Source organism: Pungitius pungitius, chromosome 17 (genome assembly GCF_949316345.1).
Source record: "Pungitius pungitius chromosome 17, fPunPun2.1, whole genome shotgun sequence".
Classification (NCBI taxonomy): Eukaryota; Metazoa; Chordata; class Actinopteri; order Perciformes; family Gasterosteidae; genus Pungitius; species Pungitius pungitius.
This window is the reverse complement of record NC_084916.1, coordinates 17,749,308-17,770,195: the sequence shown is the minus strand read 5'-3', so window position 1 is coordinate 17,770,195 and position 20,888 is coordinate 17,749,308. Positions and strand designations below refer to the sequence as shown.

General features: G+C 48.1%; 2 protein-coding genes across 2 annotated transcripts in view; both read right to left on the bottom strand.

The window, feature by feature from the left end:
- LOC119218918 (collagen alpha-1(XIV) chain-like) overlaps positions 1 to 15,235 on the bottom strand; it is a 45,305-nt gene extending 30,070 nt beyond the window's left edge. Inside the window, exons 1-5 of the mRNA XM_037473707.2 lie at positions 15,136 to 15,235; positions 14,041 to 14,157; positions 11,407 to 11,523; positions 5,643 to 5,786; positions 3,992 to 4,063 (exon numbers count right to left, since the gene is read on the bottom strand). Of these exons, the coding sequence (XP_037329604.2) occupies positions 3,992 to 4,063; positions 5,643 to 5,786; positions 11,407 to 11,523; positions 14,041 to 14,122 (415 nt within the window). The 5' untranslated portion in view covers positions 14,123 to 14,157; positions 15,136 to 15,235. The remainder of the gene's footprint in view (positions 1 to 3,991; positions 4,064 to 5,642; positions 5,787 to 11,406; positions 11,524 to 14,040; positions 14,158 to 15,135) is intronic.
- Positions 15,236 to 17,719: 2,484 nt separating this feature from the next.
- On the bottom strand, positions 17,720 to 20,628 carry LOC119219041 (DEP domain-containing mTOR-interacting protein-like). Its single transcript, XM_037473905.2, has 5 exons — positions 20,522 to 20,628; positions 19,533 to 19,706; positions 18,382 to 18,452; positions 18,199 to 18,303; positions 17,720 to 17,963 (listed from the first exon to the last, which is right to left on the bottom strand). Exons 1-5 carry the CDS (start codon positions 20,538 to 20,540, stop codon positions 17,835 to 17,837), a joined length of 498 nt encoding a protein of 165 aa, XP_037329802.1. The 5' UTR covers positions 20,541 to 20,628; the 3' UTR covers positions 17,720 to 17,834.
- Positions 20,629 to 20,888: the final 260 nt, after the last annotated feature.

The following is a 20,888-nucleotide window of genomic DNA, read 5'->3' as shown; positions in this document are numbered from 1 at the left end:
CGCCACGTCAACTACAACGCCACGTCAACTACAACGCCACGTCAACTACAACACCACGTCAACTACAACACCACGTCAACTACAACACCACGTCAACTACATCACCACGTCAACTACAACACCACGTCAACTACAACACCACGTCAACTACATCACCACGTCATCTACAACACCACGTCAACTACAACACCACGTCAACTACATCACCACGTCAACTACAACACCACGTCAACTACAACACCCCGTCAACTACAACACCAGATCAACTACAACGCAACATCAGTGACCTCCGGCTGCCTCGTCACACAATTTTCAGCCATGTAAATTAGGATTCTTTGCAGGTGTTCGGAGCGCTACGGAAACCAACAACAAAAACGTGCCACAGACACCTTTGAGCTGCGTTCAGGCTGTTAAAGTCCGACACGAGGAAACAGCACGCGTGTAAATGTCAGCAAAGCAAGAAAACCTGAGTAGGCGATTTGAGTAACTGATTTAAAGTTGTTTCTCAGCCATCACTTCAAACTCTACATGAGGGAAGTATGCAGGGAGAAATGGAGCTATGCCGAAAATGCGTGCCAGGAGTGCAGTCCTAAATTACCCACAATGCATCATTAGCAGCACTTTCTTTCTCTTGCTGTATTAATACCTCCCGAAGCCGCGCCTCACACACAGCTGGCGACCGAGAGTTCTCAGCATGGATCAGGACTCGCTGAGATGCCACGAAACCACCGATCTGCCCGCTAAGCGGCTGCATTGCACCCCAGGATGAATCTGATGGGAGCATAATGGCGGAGGACAGGGAGCATCGTTTAAACGAGCTAATAAAAGAGATCTCATCATCCTCTGACTGAAGTCAATGAAATCGAATCAGCAGGGAGGATCAGGAGCAAATCTACATTTTAGAGACGCTCCAGACATAGATTTGTATATATATTTATATATTAAATGAAGGCATCATGTGGAGCCTCCACTCTGTAGCTGTTTATGCAGAAACACTCAGCAGAGTTCATCACATGATGGAATTCTTTGAGCTGGGTTTAGATGTTCATTAATGAGAAAAGGAACCAAAACCACAAGTCTCCCACACACACACACACACACACACACACACACACACACACAGCAACAGAGAACCCAACTGAGAAATTCTGTGAAACTTGTATGAGTGATTGTGAGAGGAAACAACAACTCGGCTCCTTTTCTCTCAAAAATCACGGCGCGTTAACGCAAATATCTTCACAAATTGACCCCATTGGCCCTTTGTGTGTATTTAAGTGGTGTTTAACCATTATTTAGACATTGCCTTTATGTTATGTCTTCATATTGTTTTCATATTCCCGGACATTTGACAGACACAAAGTGGAAACAAGGAAACAAATCAAAAGAGCAGCAGAGAGAGAAAAAGGGAAAAGTGATGGAAAAAGAGGGAGAAACAGGAGAACAGGAGAATGTGAGGGAACATCACGCCGACAAACAAATCAGACCCCGAGGAACCAATTACTACCATTGATGTACAACAAAATACTTCTTCCATAGATGCCAATGTTCAAACTTTGAATTTCAGGACTTTGAATTGCTTTTGATAAAACTCTAAACTTTGAAATATGTAAAGGATCTGTTTGGTTGAAATGATCTACACACCAACAAAAGCTTTCAGCCGATAATCTTTGTCTTGTTTTATTTTTAATTTAGTTCTTCCACCATAGTGTCTCTCTTTAATGAGGACTAGTCACATCTTCTCCATAACTCCATGCTTCCCATCACAGACAATAAACCTTTTAGCGAATACTTGAAAACAGATGATTTCATCACGCTTCATAAGGTATTCCTTAAATCACACTTCTCTCTTCCAACATAAATATCTAAATACCATATTGTCCCTGTAACGAAAATCAGACAAGCCCCCACCCGCCCGGAGACGCCCTGCAACGTGAGGCGAGCCACAGGATCCATGCACAGCAAACTGTGGAGTCCTGATATGTCCTCATATGTCCTCATATGACCTGCTACGTGCTGCTACGTCCTCCTACGTAACTACGTACATTTAGGTTTATGCAACAAAACCAAAGCTCTTAGTCTTCTGCTTGTCCGACTCGTCCTCCCCACCAACAGTCCTCAGATATGAAGTACTACGTCACGTGGATGCGTTTAATCTGAGATAAATCGTCCCCTAAAGGACATTCCACTGCAGTTATGAAGAGAGAGTCGGCATGCAGGGACACCTGCGGATCACACCTGGCCGCTCCCACAGATCAAATGACTTATGTGAGATTACGCTCCGTCCATCAGAGGACACACGCAGACAAGCAATGCTTTTTAAAAAATTATAAATGTTTGGTTGATAAATAGGACAAAATGTGATTTTTTTTTTTACCTGACATATTTTGACACATTTTTTCAAATATCTTTCAACCTATATTTGTAAAACCCTTTTTCTCCTGTGATATTTTTGGCGCTGAGCGGCGGCAGGAGGCCACGCATCAGGTATTCTGCAAGTGTGGGCAAGGCTCAGCTATGAGGAGGGTTGTTAGCATAGTTCAATGAGATAAACGTTCAATACTCGGTTAAACGCAGTAAAAGCGTCGCCTCGGCATCCATCAGAGAAAGGTGACAGAAGACAAAACCATCTGAATGTAAAGTGCTTACGAAGTAAAAAGAAGACGGAGGGAGGAAGACGCTCGAGCATCAATGTCTCCGTCCCCAGAGAGGACAGCGAGGACAGAAGGGCTGTCTCCACCTGAAGCCATTTCATCCCTCCATAAATATATTTAATAAGGAGGAATCCAAAACACATAAAAGACCTCAGAGAGAGTAATGAGAAGGAGAGAGAAGTCAAGAGGGAGAAGCAGAGAGCTGATGAAAAGAAGAGGCCTGGGGGGGTTGGTGTGTGTGTGTGTGTGTGTGTGTGGTGGCTTCAATAAGACAAACTAAGAAGGTGGCGGAGGGGTGGAGTCATATATATATATATATAATATAATATATATATACATATTTTAAAAAGCCAACATTTGATCTGTGGCTGGCTCCCGTCTCCCCATCTGCCCCCTTGCAGCCCGCTGAAGGAGATTCAGCAGGTGACTCTCTTTCTCTCAGTATTGTTTAATTAGAATTCATAGTTGAGGAAAATGTTTCGAGAAATATAAAAGCATTTGTTCAAACTACACTTTAGGTCGTCCTTTGTAATGTTCTTATTGTAAACTACCTCTTGTGTGTGAGGCGTTAACATTTAACGGGCTTCGGGCTACAATCATCGTCCTGGATGCGACGTCTATGAAGCCGGTCTGATCTCAGATTGGAGCGATCCGACAGGGGGGGGGGGCGGCACCACCCGACAGGGAGGAGGACCCGATGGAGGCCGTGCCAACCATCTGCTGGGTCCTAAGCGTCCTCACAGAGAAATGTCTGGCAGCGGATCTGTCGACATCGGGCGGAGGAAGCAGCTGTCCTCCGTCACTGCTGTCCATGTGACTCGCTTCACTCCACCCAATCAGAGCAAAGCTTTAAGCACAATGTTCACATTCAGGGACACGGACGGCTGAAAGGACCTTTAGCTGCTCCTCGTGGGGTTAATGTCCCCTCTTAAAGGGTCCTTCTTACACCCCGAGACTCTAATCCTCGTGTCTTAACTTCCCTGTAAGTTCAGCCTCAGGTTTTTAGAAAGATGGTTCTTTGGAGACGTTTGATTCACAGAACAGAAGCAGACCACACACACGGGTTTGATACTTTTATGGTACAAACAGATCTGATGACATCACTAACTCCACAGAGGAAGTGCAGGAATGTTACGCTCGCTGCTCTGCTTCCGAATGAGCGAGGCCAGTTACCTTGAAAATAACATCCCCAAATAAGCTTTGTTTTCCCTGAAAAGACGAGCCGAAGAAGAGGAAATGTCTTCTGGAAGCTTCTGCAGCTTCGGCTTCGCTGCCTGCAGATCCGTCTTCTCCAGTCACTCGGCCTGGCTCGCCTCCCGTTTCCCCGGCGACCAGCTTACCTTCTGAGATGTCGTTGTTGTCCCTGCCGTCCTGTCTCTGAGACCGAACCATCTCGACGCCGGACTGCTGGGCTGGAGGAGACGACACAGAGCCCACGTTAGGGACTGAGGGGTCATTTCTGTTCAATCAATCAACCCATTAAAAAAATAATAGACCCAACCAAAACCGATTCAAAATTAACTTATGATAATCATGTCCGTCCCTGTGGACTAAAACTGTAGCGTCCATAGAAACCTCATTAAGAAGGACTATACACTATACATCTTCTCTAATGGCCTTGTCTACTGGAGCTCATTAAGAAACCAAAACCTGCTGCAATGTTCTCCGCAGAAACTTTAAGACTTTCTTCTGAAATCCCAGGAATAGAAGCGTCCACAATAGAACCCAAAGTATCTGAAGAGCGTGTTCTTTAATGTAAAAAAAGACTCCGGCATCACACCCTGCTGTGTCTCCCCGTCCCAAGAGACCCGCCTCATGTGTGAACCGGCGCCGGCTGCGATTGGATCGAGGTTCGAGGCTGAAGACAACAGGTGAGAACTAAATGAACATTTTAGATTCACTTCCTTTCTCGGGTGTCAAACATACTTTGAACTCAGCAGCAACTGAGTCGTATCGTCTCGTTACTGTTTTAACGAAAAAGCACACGTTTCTATGGCAACAACGAATCACCACCTCCCGCCCCGATTTAGGCCTCGTTATCTTTTTATTCTCCATTTGTTGGAGCGAGGAGTGACCTGCCCCCCCCCCCCTTTTGGACACATGGCACGACCATCTGTCCAAAATATGAAACTTGGGATACAATTGAGAAATGATTCTCTGCAAAAAAGACAAGTGAAGGTTTATCAATCAAATGAATGTACAGATGTGCTGACTAAATCCTGGAGGCGGATTTGTTCAGACGGCATTCTGTGCTGGTTTATCTCCTCACAGCAGCACTGATCCTTGTTATTGACACATTGGAAGCGGAATCAAACTAAGTAACTGAACTTTGTCCTCCAAAGACAAAGTGTCCAAACATACAGAGCACAGCAATGACAGCATGAGGTGCTGCTGAGGCAATCAGTGATGTCACAGCGAGGTTCCTCATCACAGGTGATGGGACGACGCCCGCTGTGACATCACTGATTGCAGCCAGAAGGGCGGCCGGATGTCCCGTGAAGATCTGTGATTCCAGTTGGCTGCTCTTAGTTCATCATGCAGTCTGATTGAGGAGCCTCAGAAGCCAGGCTTCATCTCCAGAAGAACCAGGAACCTCCGCTTCTGGGGCTGCAGCCACTGCAGAAGAGTTTTTACCTCAGTAACATGTTTACTGAGGTAAAAACTCTTCCTTAAGTGAACGATGGTCCACTTGGAGACCACAGAGGAGGGGATGCTCGGGCGGGGCTTACTGTGATTGGCAGGTCGCTGCAGACTTACAGGCCGACTCAGACACACCAAGATGACGAAGCAACAAGAGACGTCGCCATGACTACAGTATACAGCATTACTACGCCTGGAACCATATTACACCACCCACTGTTCTAATGGACCAGTGGAAGAGGAAGCTGATGTGGTTCTGATCGTGTCACATGGCCCTCACGCATCAGGGACGTTTTCTAAAATCCCTGTTTTTCCCAATGCAGACTAAACGGGGGGCCGGGGGGGACTCACCTTCATGTTTGGCCTGCAGGGGTTTGCTCTGCTGTGCTCCGCTGAGGGCAACTACCTTAAAGTCGTATTCTTGAGAGGGGTCAAAGTCGTCGATGAGCAGCTCGGCTTCCTGCTTCGACACCTCGACCTCCTTTTGCTCCCCACCTGGAGGAGAAAGAGACGCAGCTGAAGTCTGACCATCAGGGAGCAGAAACACACCAGCATGGTTCTTCTAGACAAGCAGTGAAGACGTCTGGATGCTAATGTGGTGTCAGGTCTGTTAAAAAAGGCTTTTGAAGTTGTCTTCATTGGAGGTTTTGTGTTAAACAACAAAAAAGAAATTCATCCCACTAAAACTTTTCTCCCATTAGAAAAACTTTATTTTCTTAGCATATGCAATGACAGCTTGAAATATATTTCAATATACTTATTCAAACCCTCATTATCTGCTACCAGCGAACCTTTCTCCTTGCAATTAAAAAGGCTTCAGGATCATTTGCATTCTAAATCTCTGCAGATTGTTCTTTAACTTCAGAGATTTATGCACAAATTAAATCCTGTTTCCGCAGCGAAGAGAGGAAGTAAATAAACCTGGAGAGAGAAATCATTTCCTGCTTCTTCACCCTCTGCTGGTCCAACATCACATGGAAATCACAGAGACGAGTATTTATTTCTCAAAACAAGCCAAAAAGAGAAATGGTTAAACTCAGAGGAAGCTGCTGATGGTTCCTGGTGGAGTCATCTGGTCCGTGTGCTTCCACCTACGTCACCATCTCTGCATGTCGCTCCTCCACCACGTCCTTCAGGGTAATTACGATATTAGAGCCGATTGGTTCAAGGACACAGCGATCATTGACCTGTCACTCAAACTACCTCACCACACCTACGGCAGCTACCCCCCCCCCCCCCCCCAACCGCCTCAGACTGGCTTCAGCATTTCAAAAGACAAAGAGGGGAAAAGAACAGTGAGCGAGGAGGAGATTCACTATCGTGTTTGGTACCAGGCAGCGTGAACAAACCACAGCAAAAGGGTCGAATCCGAGAAAATGAACAAAACTCAGTAAAACTGGAGCGATTCCTCCTGCGTTGTGATGTTCCTGCTGTCGTGGCAGCAGTCAGCGGTTTGCACATCGTCTCTTTCATGTCCGCTGACCCAATATGCTTTAGTCCAACAGCCTTCTTTTGTGCCATGAAATTCAATTTATCGGTTTTCTTTCTGCTCGGTAACTTTCCTGTTGCTGCTGCAGCAGAACAAAAGTCTGCGTTGGGACCAACGAGACTAAATTAATTGAGAAAAGAAGATTCCACCATCTGCTCGGTCAGAAGATGCAACAGAGGAAAACCTGCGAATCGCTTCCTTAAAGCCAGGAATCACCAAAGAGCACCGATGGTGGATCACGATGGATCCAAGGTCCTGGCTCACGTGTCCCAGAGGAGATCAAAACATCTACATCTTCAACGTGAAGCCGTCAGCAAACCTTTAGCTTTCTATCAGAAGACAAGATTCACCTTCTATTTACTTTCCATCATCGTCCGTTGGGCCATTTCCTCCCCCCCCTCCACCTTGGTGTCTCCCTCTCCCTTCCATGCTGCGTTTGCCCCCCCCCCCCTCCGGCACAGCAGAGTGAACAGGAAGTGGAGCAAGTCTGGATCTTTGGTGAAAACAAAAGTCAGAAATTCAGGATTTCTGAAATGTATCAGATTAGTCGTTTTTTGGTTGTAACAGAAAAAACTTTTCTGGCTCCATTTAGGAAAAAGCTATTAAAGAGATTCAAGGGTTTCCATGTTTAAGAAGCCTCAATGGAGGGGGGCCATTATCTGTCCCATTCAGAAATACCAGCTGGAACATCAAGGTCACATTCAGCTGACCCTCTAGGGTTGGTATCCATGGGTTGGATATAGATATATAGATCTATATATATAGATCTATATATCTATATAGATCTACACAGCTTGTTTTCACCAAATGACGTCACGATGAGACGTGAATAAATGACTCATGAAGTTCTATCCACAGACCACTGTTGGGATTAAATAAGTATAAAATGAATTTTCACTAAGTGATCGGTTTGGCTTTCATCATCATCATCATCCTCCTCCTCCTCCTCGTCCTCGGGGAGTCATGATGACCTGTGTGAGTTAGTGTCCCACTCAGGGACCCCTCAGGGGCCTCACTCCTCACTTTGTGTGCTATAACTCAAGTGCTTAACTTAATGAATTCTTCAAGCTGTCTGTCACAGCTGCAGCTTTTACCACTTTGGGAAAAATAACCTCAAAAGCAAGGAAAGAAAAGAAGATAAACGCTACATTTGTAGATGTTTGGCAGCTTGATTTCATCACAAACATCACTGACACAAGATGATATTTGGAAAGAACACAGTAAAAACACTGGCCTCCTTGATAAAGCAGGGCGGGGCTACACGTTGATTGACAGATCATATTAATAACTAAATCTGTGGTACAACCATGAAGTAACTTTTGTCATTTTCACAAACAGTCACAAGTGATACAGATGTTACACAAAGCCGTAAACATCAGGAAAAAAGGTGAAATCTGCTGTTGATTTCCCTCGGCGATGGTTTCACAGCCTGAGCATCTACCTCCAGATGCTTCTCCTACTTAATCTCACACCCTCATTGATCTAAATGGGTCACAATCAGGCGTCGCTCACAGACCCACTCGAGGCACCACCTGGAGGCTCGATGCCTGGTAAGAGACCTCCGTTTTTAACAAAGAACTAAAGTATTTTCACAAACCTGTGGAGGTTTAAACAATGAATAAAGGCCTCCTGATCCGCTCCAGCATGAGCCACGATGCAGGTGAAACCCAGATTTGTTCCTCCCTGAGGGGGGGGGGGGGGGGGGGGGTTCAGCTACTGTGCTCCTCTTTGCATAGCTAGCATGTTTGTCCCAGCAGCAGGTGGAGAGCACGGTAGTAAATATGATTTGTGGACGGACAGGAAGGCATTGACCCGAGCTGCGAAGGTTATCCTGTGACCCGGGCGCCACATGGGAGCCACGTGGGGGCCACATGGGGGCCACTGATAACCATCACCAGGCAGCTGCTGCTGAGGAGCCCTTGAGCGAGGCACTCGACAAGCGATCCATCACCGAGGCTCGGATTCCAGGTGTGAATGTAACCGCGTAAAGGCTGATCAAGTCTGGACTAGAAGGTTTCTGCAGAGAGCAGAGTCTGTGTGTGGGGAGGGGGGTTTCAAACATGGTGTGCTTCGGACGCATCAGAAGTCTGTTTACTTTGTCTTCAATACATTTACTCTATCGTCCGAGAGGAGCTCAAGCACAAGTGTGTTAAAGCGTCATTCTGTGTAGTGACCAGCAGGGGGCGACTCCTCTGCTCCCATAGACGTCTATGAGGAAATGACTCTACTTCTGTGTAGTGACCAGCAGGGGGCGAGTGCTCTGCTCCCATAGACGTCTATGAGGAAATGACTCTACTTCTGTGTAGTGACCAGCAGGGGGCGACTCCTCTGCTCCCATAGACGTCTATGAGGAAATGACTCTACTTCTGTGTAGTGACCAGCAGGGGGCGACTCCTCTGCTCCCATAGACGTCTATGAGGAAATGACTCTACTTCTGTGTAGTGACCAGCAGGGGGCGACTCCTCTGCTCCCATAGACGTCTATGAGGGTATGACTCTACTTCTGTGTAGTGACCAGCAGGGGGCGACTCCTCTGCTCCCATAGACGTCTATGAGGAAATGACTCTACTTCTGTGTAGTGACCAGCAGGGGGCGACTCCTCTGCTCCCATAGACGTCTATGAGGAAATGACTCTACTTCTGTGTAGTGACCAGCAGGGGGCGACTCCTCTGCTCCCATAGACGTCTATGAGGAAATGACTCTACTTCTGTGTAGTGACAAGCAGGGGGCGACTCCTCTGCTTCCATAGACGTTTATGAGGAAATTACTCTACTTCTGTGTAGTGACCAGCAGGGGGCGACTCCTCTGCTCCCATAGACGTCTATGAGGAAATGACTCTACTTCTGTGTAGTGACCAGCAGGGGGCGACTCCTCTGCTCCCATAGACGTCTATGAGGAAATGACTCTACTTCTGTGTAGTGACCAGCAGGGGGCGACTCCTCTGCTCCCATAGACGTCTATGAGGAAATGACTCTACTTCTGTGTAGTGACCAGCAGGGGGCGACTCCTCTGCTCCCATAGACGTCTATGAGGAAATGACTCTACTTCTGTGTAGTGACCAGCAGAGGGCGACTCCTCTGCTCCCATAGACGTCTATGAGGAAATGACTCTACTTCTGTGTAGTGACCAGCAGGGGGCGACTCCTCTGCTCCCATAGACGTCTATGAGGAAATGACTCTACTTCTGTGTAGTGACCAGCAGGGGGCGACTCCTCTGCTCCCATAGACGTCTGAGGAAATGACTCTACTTCTGTGTAGTGACCAGCAGGGGGCGACTCCTCTGCTCCCATAGACGTCTATGAGGGTATGACTCTACTTCTGTGTAGTGACCAGCAGGGGGCGACTCCTCTGCTCCCATAGACGTCTATGAGGAAATGACTCTACTTCTGTGTAGTGACCAGCAGGGGGCGACTCCTCTGCTCCCATAGACGTCTATGAGGAAATGACTCTACTTCTGTGTAGTGACCAGCAGGGGGCGACTCCTCTGCTCCCATAGACGTCTATGAGGAAATGACTCTACTTCTGTGTAGTGACAAGCAGGGGGCGACTCCTCTGCTTCCATAGACGTTTATGAGGAAATTACTCTACTTCTGTGTAGTGACCAGCAGGGGGCGACTCCTCTGCTCCCATAGACGTCTATGAGGAAATGACTCTACTTCTGTGTAGTGACCAGCAGGGGGCGACTCCTCTGCTCCCATAGACGTCTATGAGGAAATGACTCTACTTCTGTGTAGTGACCAGCAGGGGGCGACTCCTCTGCTCCCATAGACGTCTATGAGGAAATGACTCTACTTCTGTGTAGTGACCAGCAGGGGGCGACTCCTCTGCTCCCATAGACGTCTATGAGGAAATGACTCTACTTCTGTGTAGTGACCAGCAGGGGGCGACTCCTCTGCTCCCATAGACGTCTATGAGGAAATGACTCTACTTCTGTGTAGTGACAAGCAGGGGGCGACTCCTCTGCTTCCATAGACGTTTATGAGGAAATTACTCTACTTCTGTGTAGTGACCAGCAGGGGGCGACTCCTCTGCTCCCATAGACGTCTATGAGGAAATGACTCTACTTCTGTGTAGTGACCAGCAGGGGGCGACTCCTCTGCTCCCATAGACGTCTATGAGGAAATGACTCTACTTCTGTGTAGTGACCAGCAGGGGGCGACTCCTCTGCTCCCATAGACGTCTATGAGGAAATGACTCTACTTCTGTGTAGTGACCAGCAGGGGGCGACTCCTCTGCTCCCATAGACGTCTATGAGGAAATGACTCTACTTCTGTGTAGTGACCAGCAAAGGGCGACTCCTCTGCTCCCATAGACGTCTATGAGGAAATGACTCTACTTCTTGATTTATTCCCTCAGTAAACATTGTAAACATGAGTTTGAGGGCTCAGTCTCAATACAGCATGGTGCAGAATGCCTTAGGGCTGGGACTAATGTGATTGACAGGTTGACGGCTGGCTGCGTTTATTGGTTGCAAAAAGCCAAGATGTCAAAGCACCAAACCATCAGTAAAACCAAAGGGGTGATGCCAAAGAGACATTAAGTCCACTTCTACTAAACATTATTCACCTCCAGTAACGTCAAACAAAGGCCCCCGTGGGCCCGACCGAGCCGCGACCCAAACGACTCACCTGGTCGCGTGGAGTAAACCACCTTGTAGCTGTCAAACTGTCCTTTGGGCTCCTTCCAGGACACATGCAGCTGGGTGGGGCTCAGGATTCTGGCACGAAATCGCCGCGGCGATTGAACTGAACAAAAGAAAAAAAACAGGAATAAAACAAAAAAAATGACCTGAAGTGTCAGATGTAGAATATTTTTAATGCATAGAACGTCCCCGCCATGCTTTGTCCACCAAAATGACTCCTGATCAATAGAATCCACGGTATCACTGGTGGATTACAGCCATAACACAAGAGTTCAATTCATTCAGTACAATGTTGAATTAAAATAAATGAAATGTGTGAAGATTTGACAGAAACAAGTCCAATAGCTGAATAGTAGACGTTTGGCTTCATGTCGTGTGACAGAATCCTGACTTTAGTCACATTGTACCGAATTGAACTGGTTAGTTATGGCGGCCGAGTGGCTCCATCTGTGCTTCGTTGTATCTCATCCAGGAAGGAGGATACACATCAGAGATGTCACAGTAAAAAGCAAAGTCCCATCCTCCTCCTCCTCCTCATCCTCCTCCTCCTCCTCCTCCTCCTCCTCGTCTCCCTCACACGGTTCTTCTGTGCTGCCTCCCTGATTAGTTGTTGGCTTCGTCAGCCTCGGCCAGACCCCCCCCACATCTCGTCTGTCCCACCTGTCTTTTTCTATCAGATCCTCATCTCATTTTCCGTGCTTTGAAGCCATTGTTGGGGGAGAGGGGGTTTGGGGGGGCACGAGGAGGAGAAGGAGTGAATGTGACTTCCTTTTAACTGCGAGGAGGAAAATGAACAAAAAGGCGCTGGAATAGCATCGGTTTACTATTCCTCTGCAGGCATCCAGACCGTGAAGAAGGACGTCTTTCTGGTCTCACACAGCAACATGGAGCCCCGTGGTCTCCTTCAACAGCACCACCTCCTCCACCTGGAAGCTCCCCCCCCCCCAATCGGCTCAACTCAGAGAGGAAGAGTAAAGAGGAGGAAGATCACACACAAACTCCCCAAAGCTGCTCCGGGGTTTGTGTCCTCATCACGAGCACCGCCTTTAAACACCGTCACCCTGATTGACAGCAGGTGGAGCTCTGAAGGTAAACAGGAGGCCAAAAAGGAGGGTTCACCCCAAACAAAGGTCGCCTGCACTTGGAAGGAGTCCTTTTGCTGCTGAACGTTTAAACATTAAGAGATCAGGAGGTACAGCGGGAAGCTGAGGACTCCGGTCCACAAGCAGCTTTGATTGTGGTGAACCACCTCTTCATGTCCTTCTCCATCTACTCCATCTACTCCATCTACTCGAGTAGAGCTCAGCACGAGGAGGAATAACCCTCACTTGAGTGGAGAAAGTGTGAAGCCGGCGCCTTCACCAACAGGCAAATCCACACACACACACACACACACACACAGTACCAATAATCTCACCAACCTGCCGATGAGAGGCCTGCGTGGGGGGGGTTTAGCTCTCGGTCTCGGAAATAAAGGACGTTTCTCTCGTCTGGAGATCTGCCCAAATGACTCGAGAAGCACATCTTCGTTTGTTGTGTAGCTGAAATGTGTTGAATCGCGTGCGAGTGCGTGTACACACACACACACACACACACACACAAACACACACACACACACGGGGAGACAAAGGGACGCTCCACATAACTTAATTCTCATCTATTTTTAATGGGAGTGTGTGTGAACAGCCCAGGTGACTGCCAGCAGAAGGTGGGGGTGGAGAGGTAGGAGAGGGTCGAGTGAGGAGAGGGTGGAGGGTGGAGAATGGAGGGATAGGAGAAGGTGGAGAAGGTGGAGACATAGGAAGTGTTTGCAGCACCTTTGGACTCGTTCTAAACGGCGCGTTGAGAAGATCTCACTGTCAGCTGAAGTCAAAAGTCATTTTACGCTTGGCGGCAAATTTTCTTGTTAATATGAAAAACCAATTATTTTTCTATTTCATATCCCCCCCCCCCTACCCCCCCCCGCCCGTGTCCCCTCAGTGTCTGATCACATTCACCCGGACGTCTCTGAGTGAAGCCTCCAGACGTCTCACCACATTCCTTCATGCACACAACGCTCCTCCTTCCTTCTACTGGAGGTCTGAGTGAACACCTGAAGCTGAATATTGTGTAAAATAAAGTCTTCTGTAGGAAACAACAGCCCTGAAGAATAATACCAATCCTCACAGACAGGAAGTAGAACACACATGTGTAATCTGAGCTACACAGAACGCTATCATTAGCCTGCCATGTGACCCCCAAATAAATACATAAATCAAGTTTAATTACAGACCCGACGTGGTGCGTCTACCAGACGGTCCCAGTTTGTTCATGGAATCCCTGCTGAGCATCATGGGAAACACTATAAAAAGTTCTATTGCAGAAGGTCCTGGTAAAAAGAGGGAGCAGGAGACCTGTCTGTGGCCTTGTCGACCTTTGACCTTCAAACAACCACCAACAGCCGAGCTTCAATGAGGAAAAGGTCGTCCCAGTTGGGTCGTGTAATGAGGAACAACCCAGTTGACAGGGTGGTGCCAGCTGGCCCGTTTCCAGCTGCACGCCTACCCCCCCCCCCCCCTTTTCACCCCCCCATGTCGGCCTTGTGGGCCGGCCCGTCCCATTCAGCGGTGGAGGTTCTTACCTTGGCCCCCCACTGGCGGAGGGAACAGGGAGACGACAAAGAGGCCCAGCAGGCCGAGGGACAGTCCCACCGAGGACCGCATCCTGCAAGCAGACGGGAGGGCGGGGGACGGCACACCTGGAGGGGGAGGAAGAGGAAGTCAGGTGAGGGACATGCTGCCAGAAAGTGAGGACGATGAAGGAGAGGAGGAGAAGTGAGGAAAGGAAGAGGAGGGAGGAGCAGAGAGTGAATCTGTTGGTCCACAGGTGTGCACAGGTCAAAGGAACAGACGTCGGCTCCAGGTGAGGACGTACAGACTTGTTCTTACTCACAGATTTTACGACCCCCCCTCAGCCCCCCTCCCCCCCCCCCCCTGCTTTCAACTTCAAAATGATCTCTCCTCTGCACGATGAACCCGCCTTTTGTTCAGGAGGAAGCTTCCCATCACACAAACTATTTGGGGATTAAGTCGAAGCTCGTCCATCACGGTGCACGCGCATTACACGCGCAATACACGCGCATTACACGCGCAATACACGCGCATTACACGCGCGGCAGACTGAGCGCTCATGACTCCGCGTGAAGGAATGTGTGACACAGCTGTACTCCCTCACCTGTGGTCATTAAAGAAGACCCATCACACTTCTGGCTTCTGGATTCCAGATGTTCACCAATCCGCTGGCATGAGCAGGTGACCACAGCGCGCGCAGTGGAGCTCCGCTCGTGGCAGTAGACACGCATCACTACAATCACTACGACACCCGTGACACGGTCCCCGAGGGGGCGCGCAGCGTGCACGGCACATCGCGCACGGCACGTCGCTGCAGGGAGGCTCACCTGCGCGTTAACACACCTGGCTGCTTTAAGGGTAATTAGAGGGTCAATTAGGGCCTCTAATCGCCTCCAGCTGGTCGGACACTCGCCTAAAAAGTGCACGCGCAAACACCTGCACCCGCCAGATGTGGCAACGTCTCCCCACACACACCGCTCCGGGTTATGGCGAAGAAAAGCAGCCGGAAGTTGTTGTTGTTGTTTCTTTCCTTAATTGAAATGATCTCAGGTGAGGTGGAGACGGATGTGGAATCGTGCGCGTGGTGCGTGTGATCAAAGCGGTACCTTGTGATGCTGCGCGGCTCTCTCCTCTGGACACGCTGCTCCAGAAGCTCCCGCAGAGCGACTCTGATCCACGCTGCTCACCGACTGCGCGCTGCTCGTGCACGGCGGGACAAGCCGGAGCGAGTGTCCCACCTCGCCACCGGGGAGACTTTCAGAATAAAAGCCTCGTTGCATTCAGTGCAGCGGATGAGAATTAGGAAACGAATAATTACAAATATTTCCTTTGTTACTTTAATACTTTACACGATCATCTGTAGATTTACGGGGAGCTGAAGTACTGGAGGTTGTTGCATAGAAAACATACAAGGAGCTCAAAAATTGTTTTAATAGAAAAACCAGTAGGTTGAAGTTAAACGTATATTAATGAATCAGTACTTCAAACTGACCTCCAGCTAATAAAAAGGGACATGTAGCCTTAGTTCATTCTATTTTAAGCTTTAGGTTCAGTACGTCTGCAGAACACCGTGATGACCAGTACCCGGATGAAAGCATAGAATCATTTGGTTTGCAGTATTGGGCTGTGGGTGCCCCCCCTCCATGGTGAAGACCCAACACCAATTAAACAGTGAACACAATTAGGACAATGCCCCACAAGCACTTGCAGCAAATATGAGTATTTCTACACAGTGGTAATAGTACATTATTTATACACTCTGGATCACTTCCATGTTTTACTTTTTTTTCACATTTGGCTCAAATCCCCTTTAATCTGAAGGGAGATGTGTCTCACTTCCGGTTGGGCTCCAGCTGTCTCCGGGGAGCTTGATGCTGCTGCTGTTGAGACTTGCAGGGTGTTTCCCGCCTCATTCATCATCCCGCCCTGCAGCGACTCATTCCTGTTACCTGGCTCAGTGGGGGGGGGGGGGGGGGGGTCACCTGCAATGAAAGAAGATCATGTTGTAAGAACTTTACTAAGATTACAGTGTCCCAAATGAGACATTTGGGTTGTTTTTGACTATGTGAAGTCGTTTGGAGTTTTGTGTCTGTAATCATGAACTACTTAAAGAACTACAAAGACTTCTCAATAGATGCAATCAAGGGCTTCCCAAAACAGACCCCCCCCCTCCCCTCCCCCAGGACCCCTGCTATTAGAGATATTTATCCATATTTATCCTTTACATCTGAAGGACGCCTTCGTGCTCTAACAAGTGCTGCCCCCTGCTGCAGGAGCTGCAGACTGACGCTCTGGTCACATGTGACAGAAACACCTGAGAGGTGACCTCTGACCTCTGACTTGAAAGCCCGCCATCTTATCAAAACTTCCTCATCAACTTTCATATTTGACCTTTTTTTCTTTAGAAAATCCCCTGGAGGATTTACTAAGAGAACGTCAAAGAAATATTTATTTATAATTAATTTTTTTCATATTACATTTTACATATTACAACTTACACTAAACCCTATTTGTCTGAACCCACTGATTGAATCAATCACAAAACCATCAGGACTTTTCACCTGTTTAGACACTTGTCATTGTGATGCTGCGTGATGGTGAGCACACGTGACACAAGTCAAACACAATTAAAGCACAAGTGTCACCACACAACAACTGAAAATGAATCACACTGGTGGTTGATGATGTGAGGCAACATGTACAGTGAGCCAGTTCAGAGAGCACTGGTTTGAGCCAAGCCTGGACACGGCACGCCGGACACAATGTGGCCTGTGATGTGGCTGAGTCATGCACTTATTTGTATATTTTAGTACTTTATTATTACATGAGCTTACTGAACACAAGTGGCAAATGTTTTGCAACATGCATTTAGCCTACAGTGAACAATAAACCTTTATTTATACAGCTTCATGTGCTCAGCATTGAGTTTTCTAGTTGTCTACGTAGTGTTTAGTGACTGTTCAAGAAATGTCTTCAAGAAGAGAAGAAGTCTCTTAGAAATCAAGGAAAAACTGTAAAGTACTTTCACAATCAAACACAAATACAAAGACAGGATGTAAAGAAAGCATCTACAAGCACTCAAAAAGGTGGTTCTTCAAAAGTACAAATGTTACTTATAGTTTGATAAGCCTCCTGAGGCATTTTTGTCTGCATGAAGTGAGACGAGAGACTATTCCCAAGAGCAGAAAAATACAGAAGTGGTTAAAAGGCTTTAAAAGTTAAAGTAAAGATTCTTCAGTTCAAAGGTGTCGATCTCTCTCTCTCACACACACACACACACACACAGACACACACACACACCACTTCCTTTCTGTGAATGTGACGTTGTGGATGGAAAAGCAAACAGGGGGGGTTGGGGGGGGGGTTAATGTGTTTGTGTGCCGTGGAGGCGGTGAGCCGGCATTCAGGGGTCAAAAGTCCAAACCTTCCCAAATGAAGGAAGACACCGTGTCAACAGCGTGATCCTTCAGGGAGACTTTTAGGAAAACACCAGGCAGGTGTGTCTCAGAGGGTACTGTTGTCATAGCAACAGTTTAAACCCATCATGTGACGCATTGGGCCAGAGAATGACTTCCCACACAGACGTCTATTTCCTGACCTTTAGTCACATGATTAGCTCAGCTGACCCCTGCATGGAGAGACGGTTTCGTACCCCACAGCGCCCCCCCCCTCCAAAGACTTTGGGGTTCCGGTCGCGATCCTAAAGTTGTATCTTCAGCCGACCACGTGGTTCTTAAGGACATCACCTCCTTCCTGTTCTCAGAATGTTCCAGAAAAGCTTTTGTAGGCTTCGTCTCGCTGTGGCTCAGTGGTCGGTCTCCTCCATCACCTCCATCACCACCGCCCGGGGTCCTGTGAGGACCCGGTGGCTGACGGTCCGATAGTCCAGATCCAGGACGTTGACCCCGTTGAGCGAAACCACAAACTGACGGACCTGAAGGGAGTGAGGAGGAGGGCGAGTGAGGGGCTGAATGTCTCTGTGAACCACATGCTTCTTATCATACACAACACACATCACATGTGTCCACCTCGTAGTGGTGTCCTACATCGCTTCATGCTCATAAATAACTCACAAACTCTGCAGAATGAATGAATATATACATCCACAATTCCAGAGGGGTGAACAAACCCTCCTCCTTTCCTGCAACTCCATTTCCCACAATGCCTACCTTCATCCCAGCAGCAGCAGCCGGGCCATAGGGCTCCACGGCCTGGATGTGACACGGCCGCTCTCCCCGCACCACAAAACCCCACCCGACAGCATCGGACACCACCTGCAGGGACGGAGGCCCAACCGAGCGTCAGAACAATCTAAAGCTGCAGCTAAAGTGTGTCAGGAGGAGTCGACGTACCGTAAAGGTCTTCTTGATGAAAGGTCCTCCAGGTCTCTGCAGCTCCTCTGTGCTCACCGGCCTCTTCAGGACTGAACATGAAGCACAAAAGACGGAATGTAGGAATCTTTTCTTCACATAGATAACATATACACGTGTTACGGGTATGAGCTAAAAAACACATTCTTCTGTACGCCCCTCGTAGAGACCTGTCAATCAGCTTGTAGCCCCGCCCTAATGCTGTACTGAAGAAGACTTGAAACCAGAGACTGAGGCCATAAACTCATGTTTACAATGTTTAGTGAGGGAATAAATCAAGAGAGACTTAGAGTCATTTCCTCATAGACGTCTACGGGAGCAGAGGAGTCGCCCCCTGCTGGTCACTACACAGAAGTAGAGTCATTTCCTCATAGACGTCTATGGGAGCGGAGGAGTCGCCCCCTGCTGGTCACTACACAGAAGTAGAGTCATTTCCTCATAGACGTCTATGGGAGCAGAGGAGTCGCCCCCTGCTGGTCACTACACAGAAGTAGAGTCATTTGCTCATAGACGTCTATGGGAGCAGAGGAGTCGCCCCCTGCTGGTCACTACACAGAAGTAGAGTCATTTCCTCATAGACGTCTATGGGAGCAGAGGAGTCGCCCCCTGCTGGTCACTACACAGAAGTAGAGTCATTTGCTCATAGACGTCAATGGGAGCAGAGGAGTCGCCCCCTGCTGGTCACTACACAGAAGTAGAGTCATTTCCTCATAGACGTCTATGGGAGCAGAGGAGTCGCCCCCTGCTGGTCACTACACAGAAGTAGAGTCATTTCCTCATAGACGTCTATGGGAGCAGAGGAGTCGCCCCCTGCTGGTCACTACACAGAAGTAGAGTCATTTCCTCATAGACGTCTATGGGAGCAGAGGAGTCGCCCCCTGCTGGTCACTACACAGAAGTAGAGTCATTTGCTCATAGACGTCTATGGGAGCAGAGGAGTCGCCCCCTGCTGGTCACTACACAGAAGTAGAGTCATTTGCTCATAGACCTCTATGGGAGCAGAGGAGTCGCCCCCTGCTGGTCACTACACAGAAGTAGAGTCATTTGCTCATAGACGTCTATGGGAGCAGAGGAGTCGCCCCCTGCTGGTCACAACAGAGAATGACGCTTTAACTCATGAATTTGTCTTCTACCTGATTTGGGGTTGTAGAGCACCGGTGAAGAGGAGGAGGAGGAGGAAGATGCTGAGCGGGAGTTGTTTGACAGGCTGACTCCTCTCCTCCCGTATCTGCTGCCGTCGCTGCAGCTCCTCATTCGGGGTAATCCCTGACCCCCTGCCACCTCCTTCGCCTCCTTAGAAGGAGCCACTGACAAAGGAAGAGGAGATAACGATGAGCTTCATATTATTTAAAAATCAGAATCTAAAGTGAGCTGTTTTTTCTGTTCCTGGATTCATACGACAGCAGAGTTCAGGGGGACAAACAGGGGGACCGTTATCAATGTGACACCCAAAGGCACCGGCCGGCTCAGATCAACTAAAGACCTTCCATCCACACAAATACTTGTGTGGCTCACACAAGCTCAAAACCTCCAGAAACATGAATGTAGGTATAAAAAAGCAAAAAGCGTTCAATAGACCGAGGCTGCAGAGGCGTCAATAAACATCTTCTTCATAAGGTGGTTAATGTTTGGTCTATGAATATGTTTATCACAACCTCTCCTCTGGAGCCCCCCCCCCCACACACACACACATTTATTCAGGAAGACCACATGACGCACAGATAATACAGTGATAAAGTTACTTTGGGATGAAGCGTGTCCTTCTTTCCGGTTCAGGATCTTCATCTCTGCACTACGTCCTCCAGTCGCCATGGTAACAACAACGTAAACGCGAGAAAAACAGTTTCTTTGAAAGCGTGTCTTTGGGTCACAGCGACAGTCGGTTCCCCTGAAAGCTTTGTGCTGTGTGAAGTTAACGGAGGTTACATCCGATATTTATTCGTCTCCTGATGAGTTTGATTGGATTACTGTCACTGATTGGTTGTTAGAATCTGCTGATTAGCCTCTTTTGTGTCATTGTTTTCAAACCTTTGAATCGGTCACATGTTGGATTCCCTTCCTGCACTCTGATCTCAGCCCATTTCTTTCATTTCTTGTTACAGTGACACGAAACGTTTCTCACCTGCTGTCCGAGGTCCCATCTCTCAGTCGGGCATCCGGCCTCTGAGAAGAAGAGAAGCTGCCGAGGATGACGACCTTTAACCTCTCCCGAAGGACAGCCGCTCTGTGATCAGCTGCTCAGGGAGCCGTCCGCTCGGTGTTTGTGAGCTAAATATTAAACCGCTGAGCAAACCGACGCCAAGGAGGCGGAGACAACGCGTCCGTCACTTTTCAAAGAAACTACATTTCATAACATGTTCCCCGGATAAGTACAATATATAATAATAAGAGGTAAATGTCACATACAGACTGGTGAACATTATAAAGAACAAAAAATGAGGTTTATAGAGATCTGAAATCTCAAAGACTGAATTCATAAAATGTGTATT

Excerpts from the sequence above, each read along its gene's own strand:
- LOC119219041 (XM_037473905.2), bottom strand. Across the intron at positions 18,453-19,532 it reads GCTCTACAACCCCAAATCAG|TCCTGAAGAGGCCGGTGAGC; the intron begins GTAGAAGACAAA and ends CTTCATGTTCAG. Across the intron at positions 17,964-18,198 it reads CTGCTGCTGCTGGGATGAAG|GTCCGTCAGTTTGTGGTTTC; the intron begins GTAGGCATTGTG and ends CACTCCCTTCAG.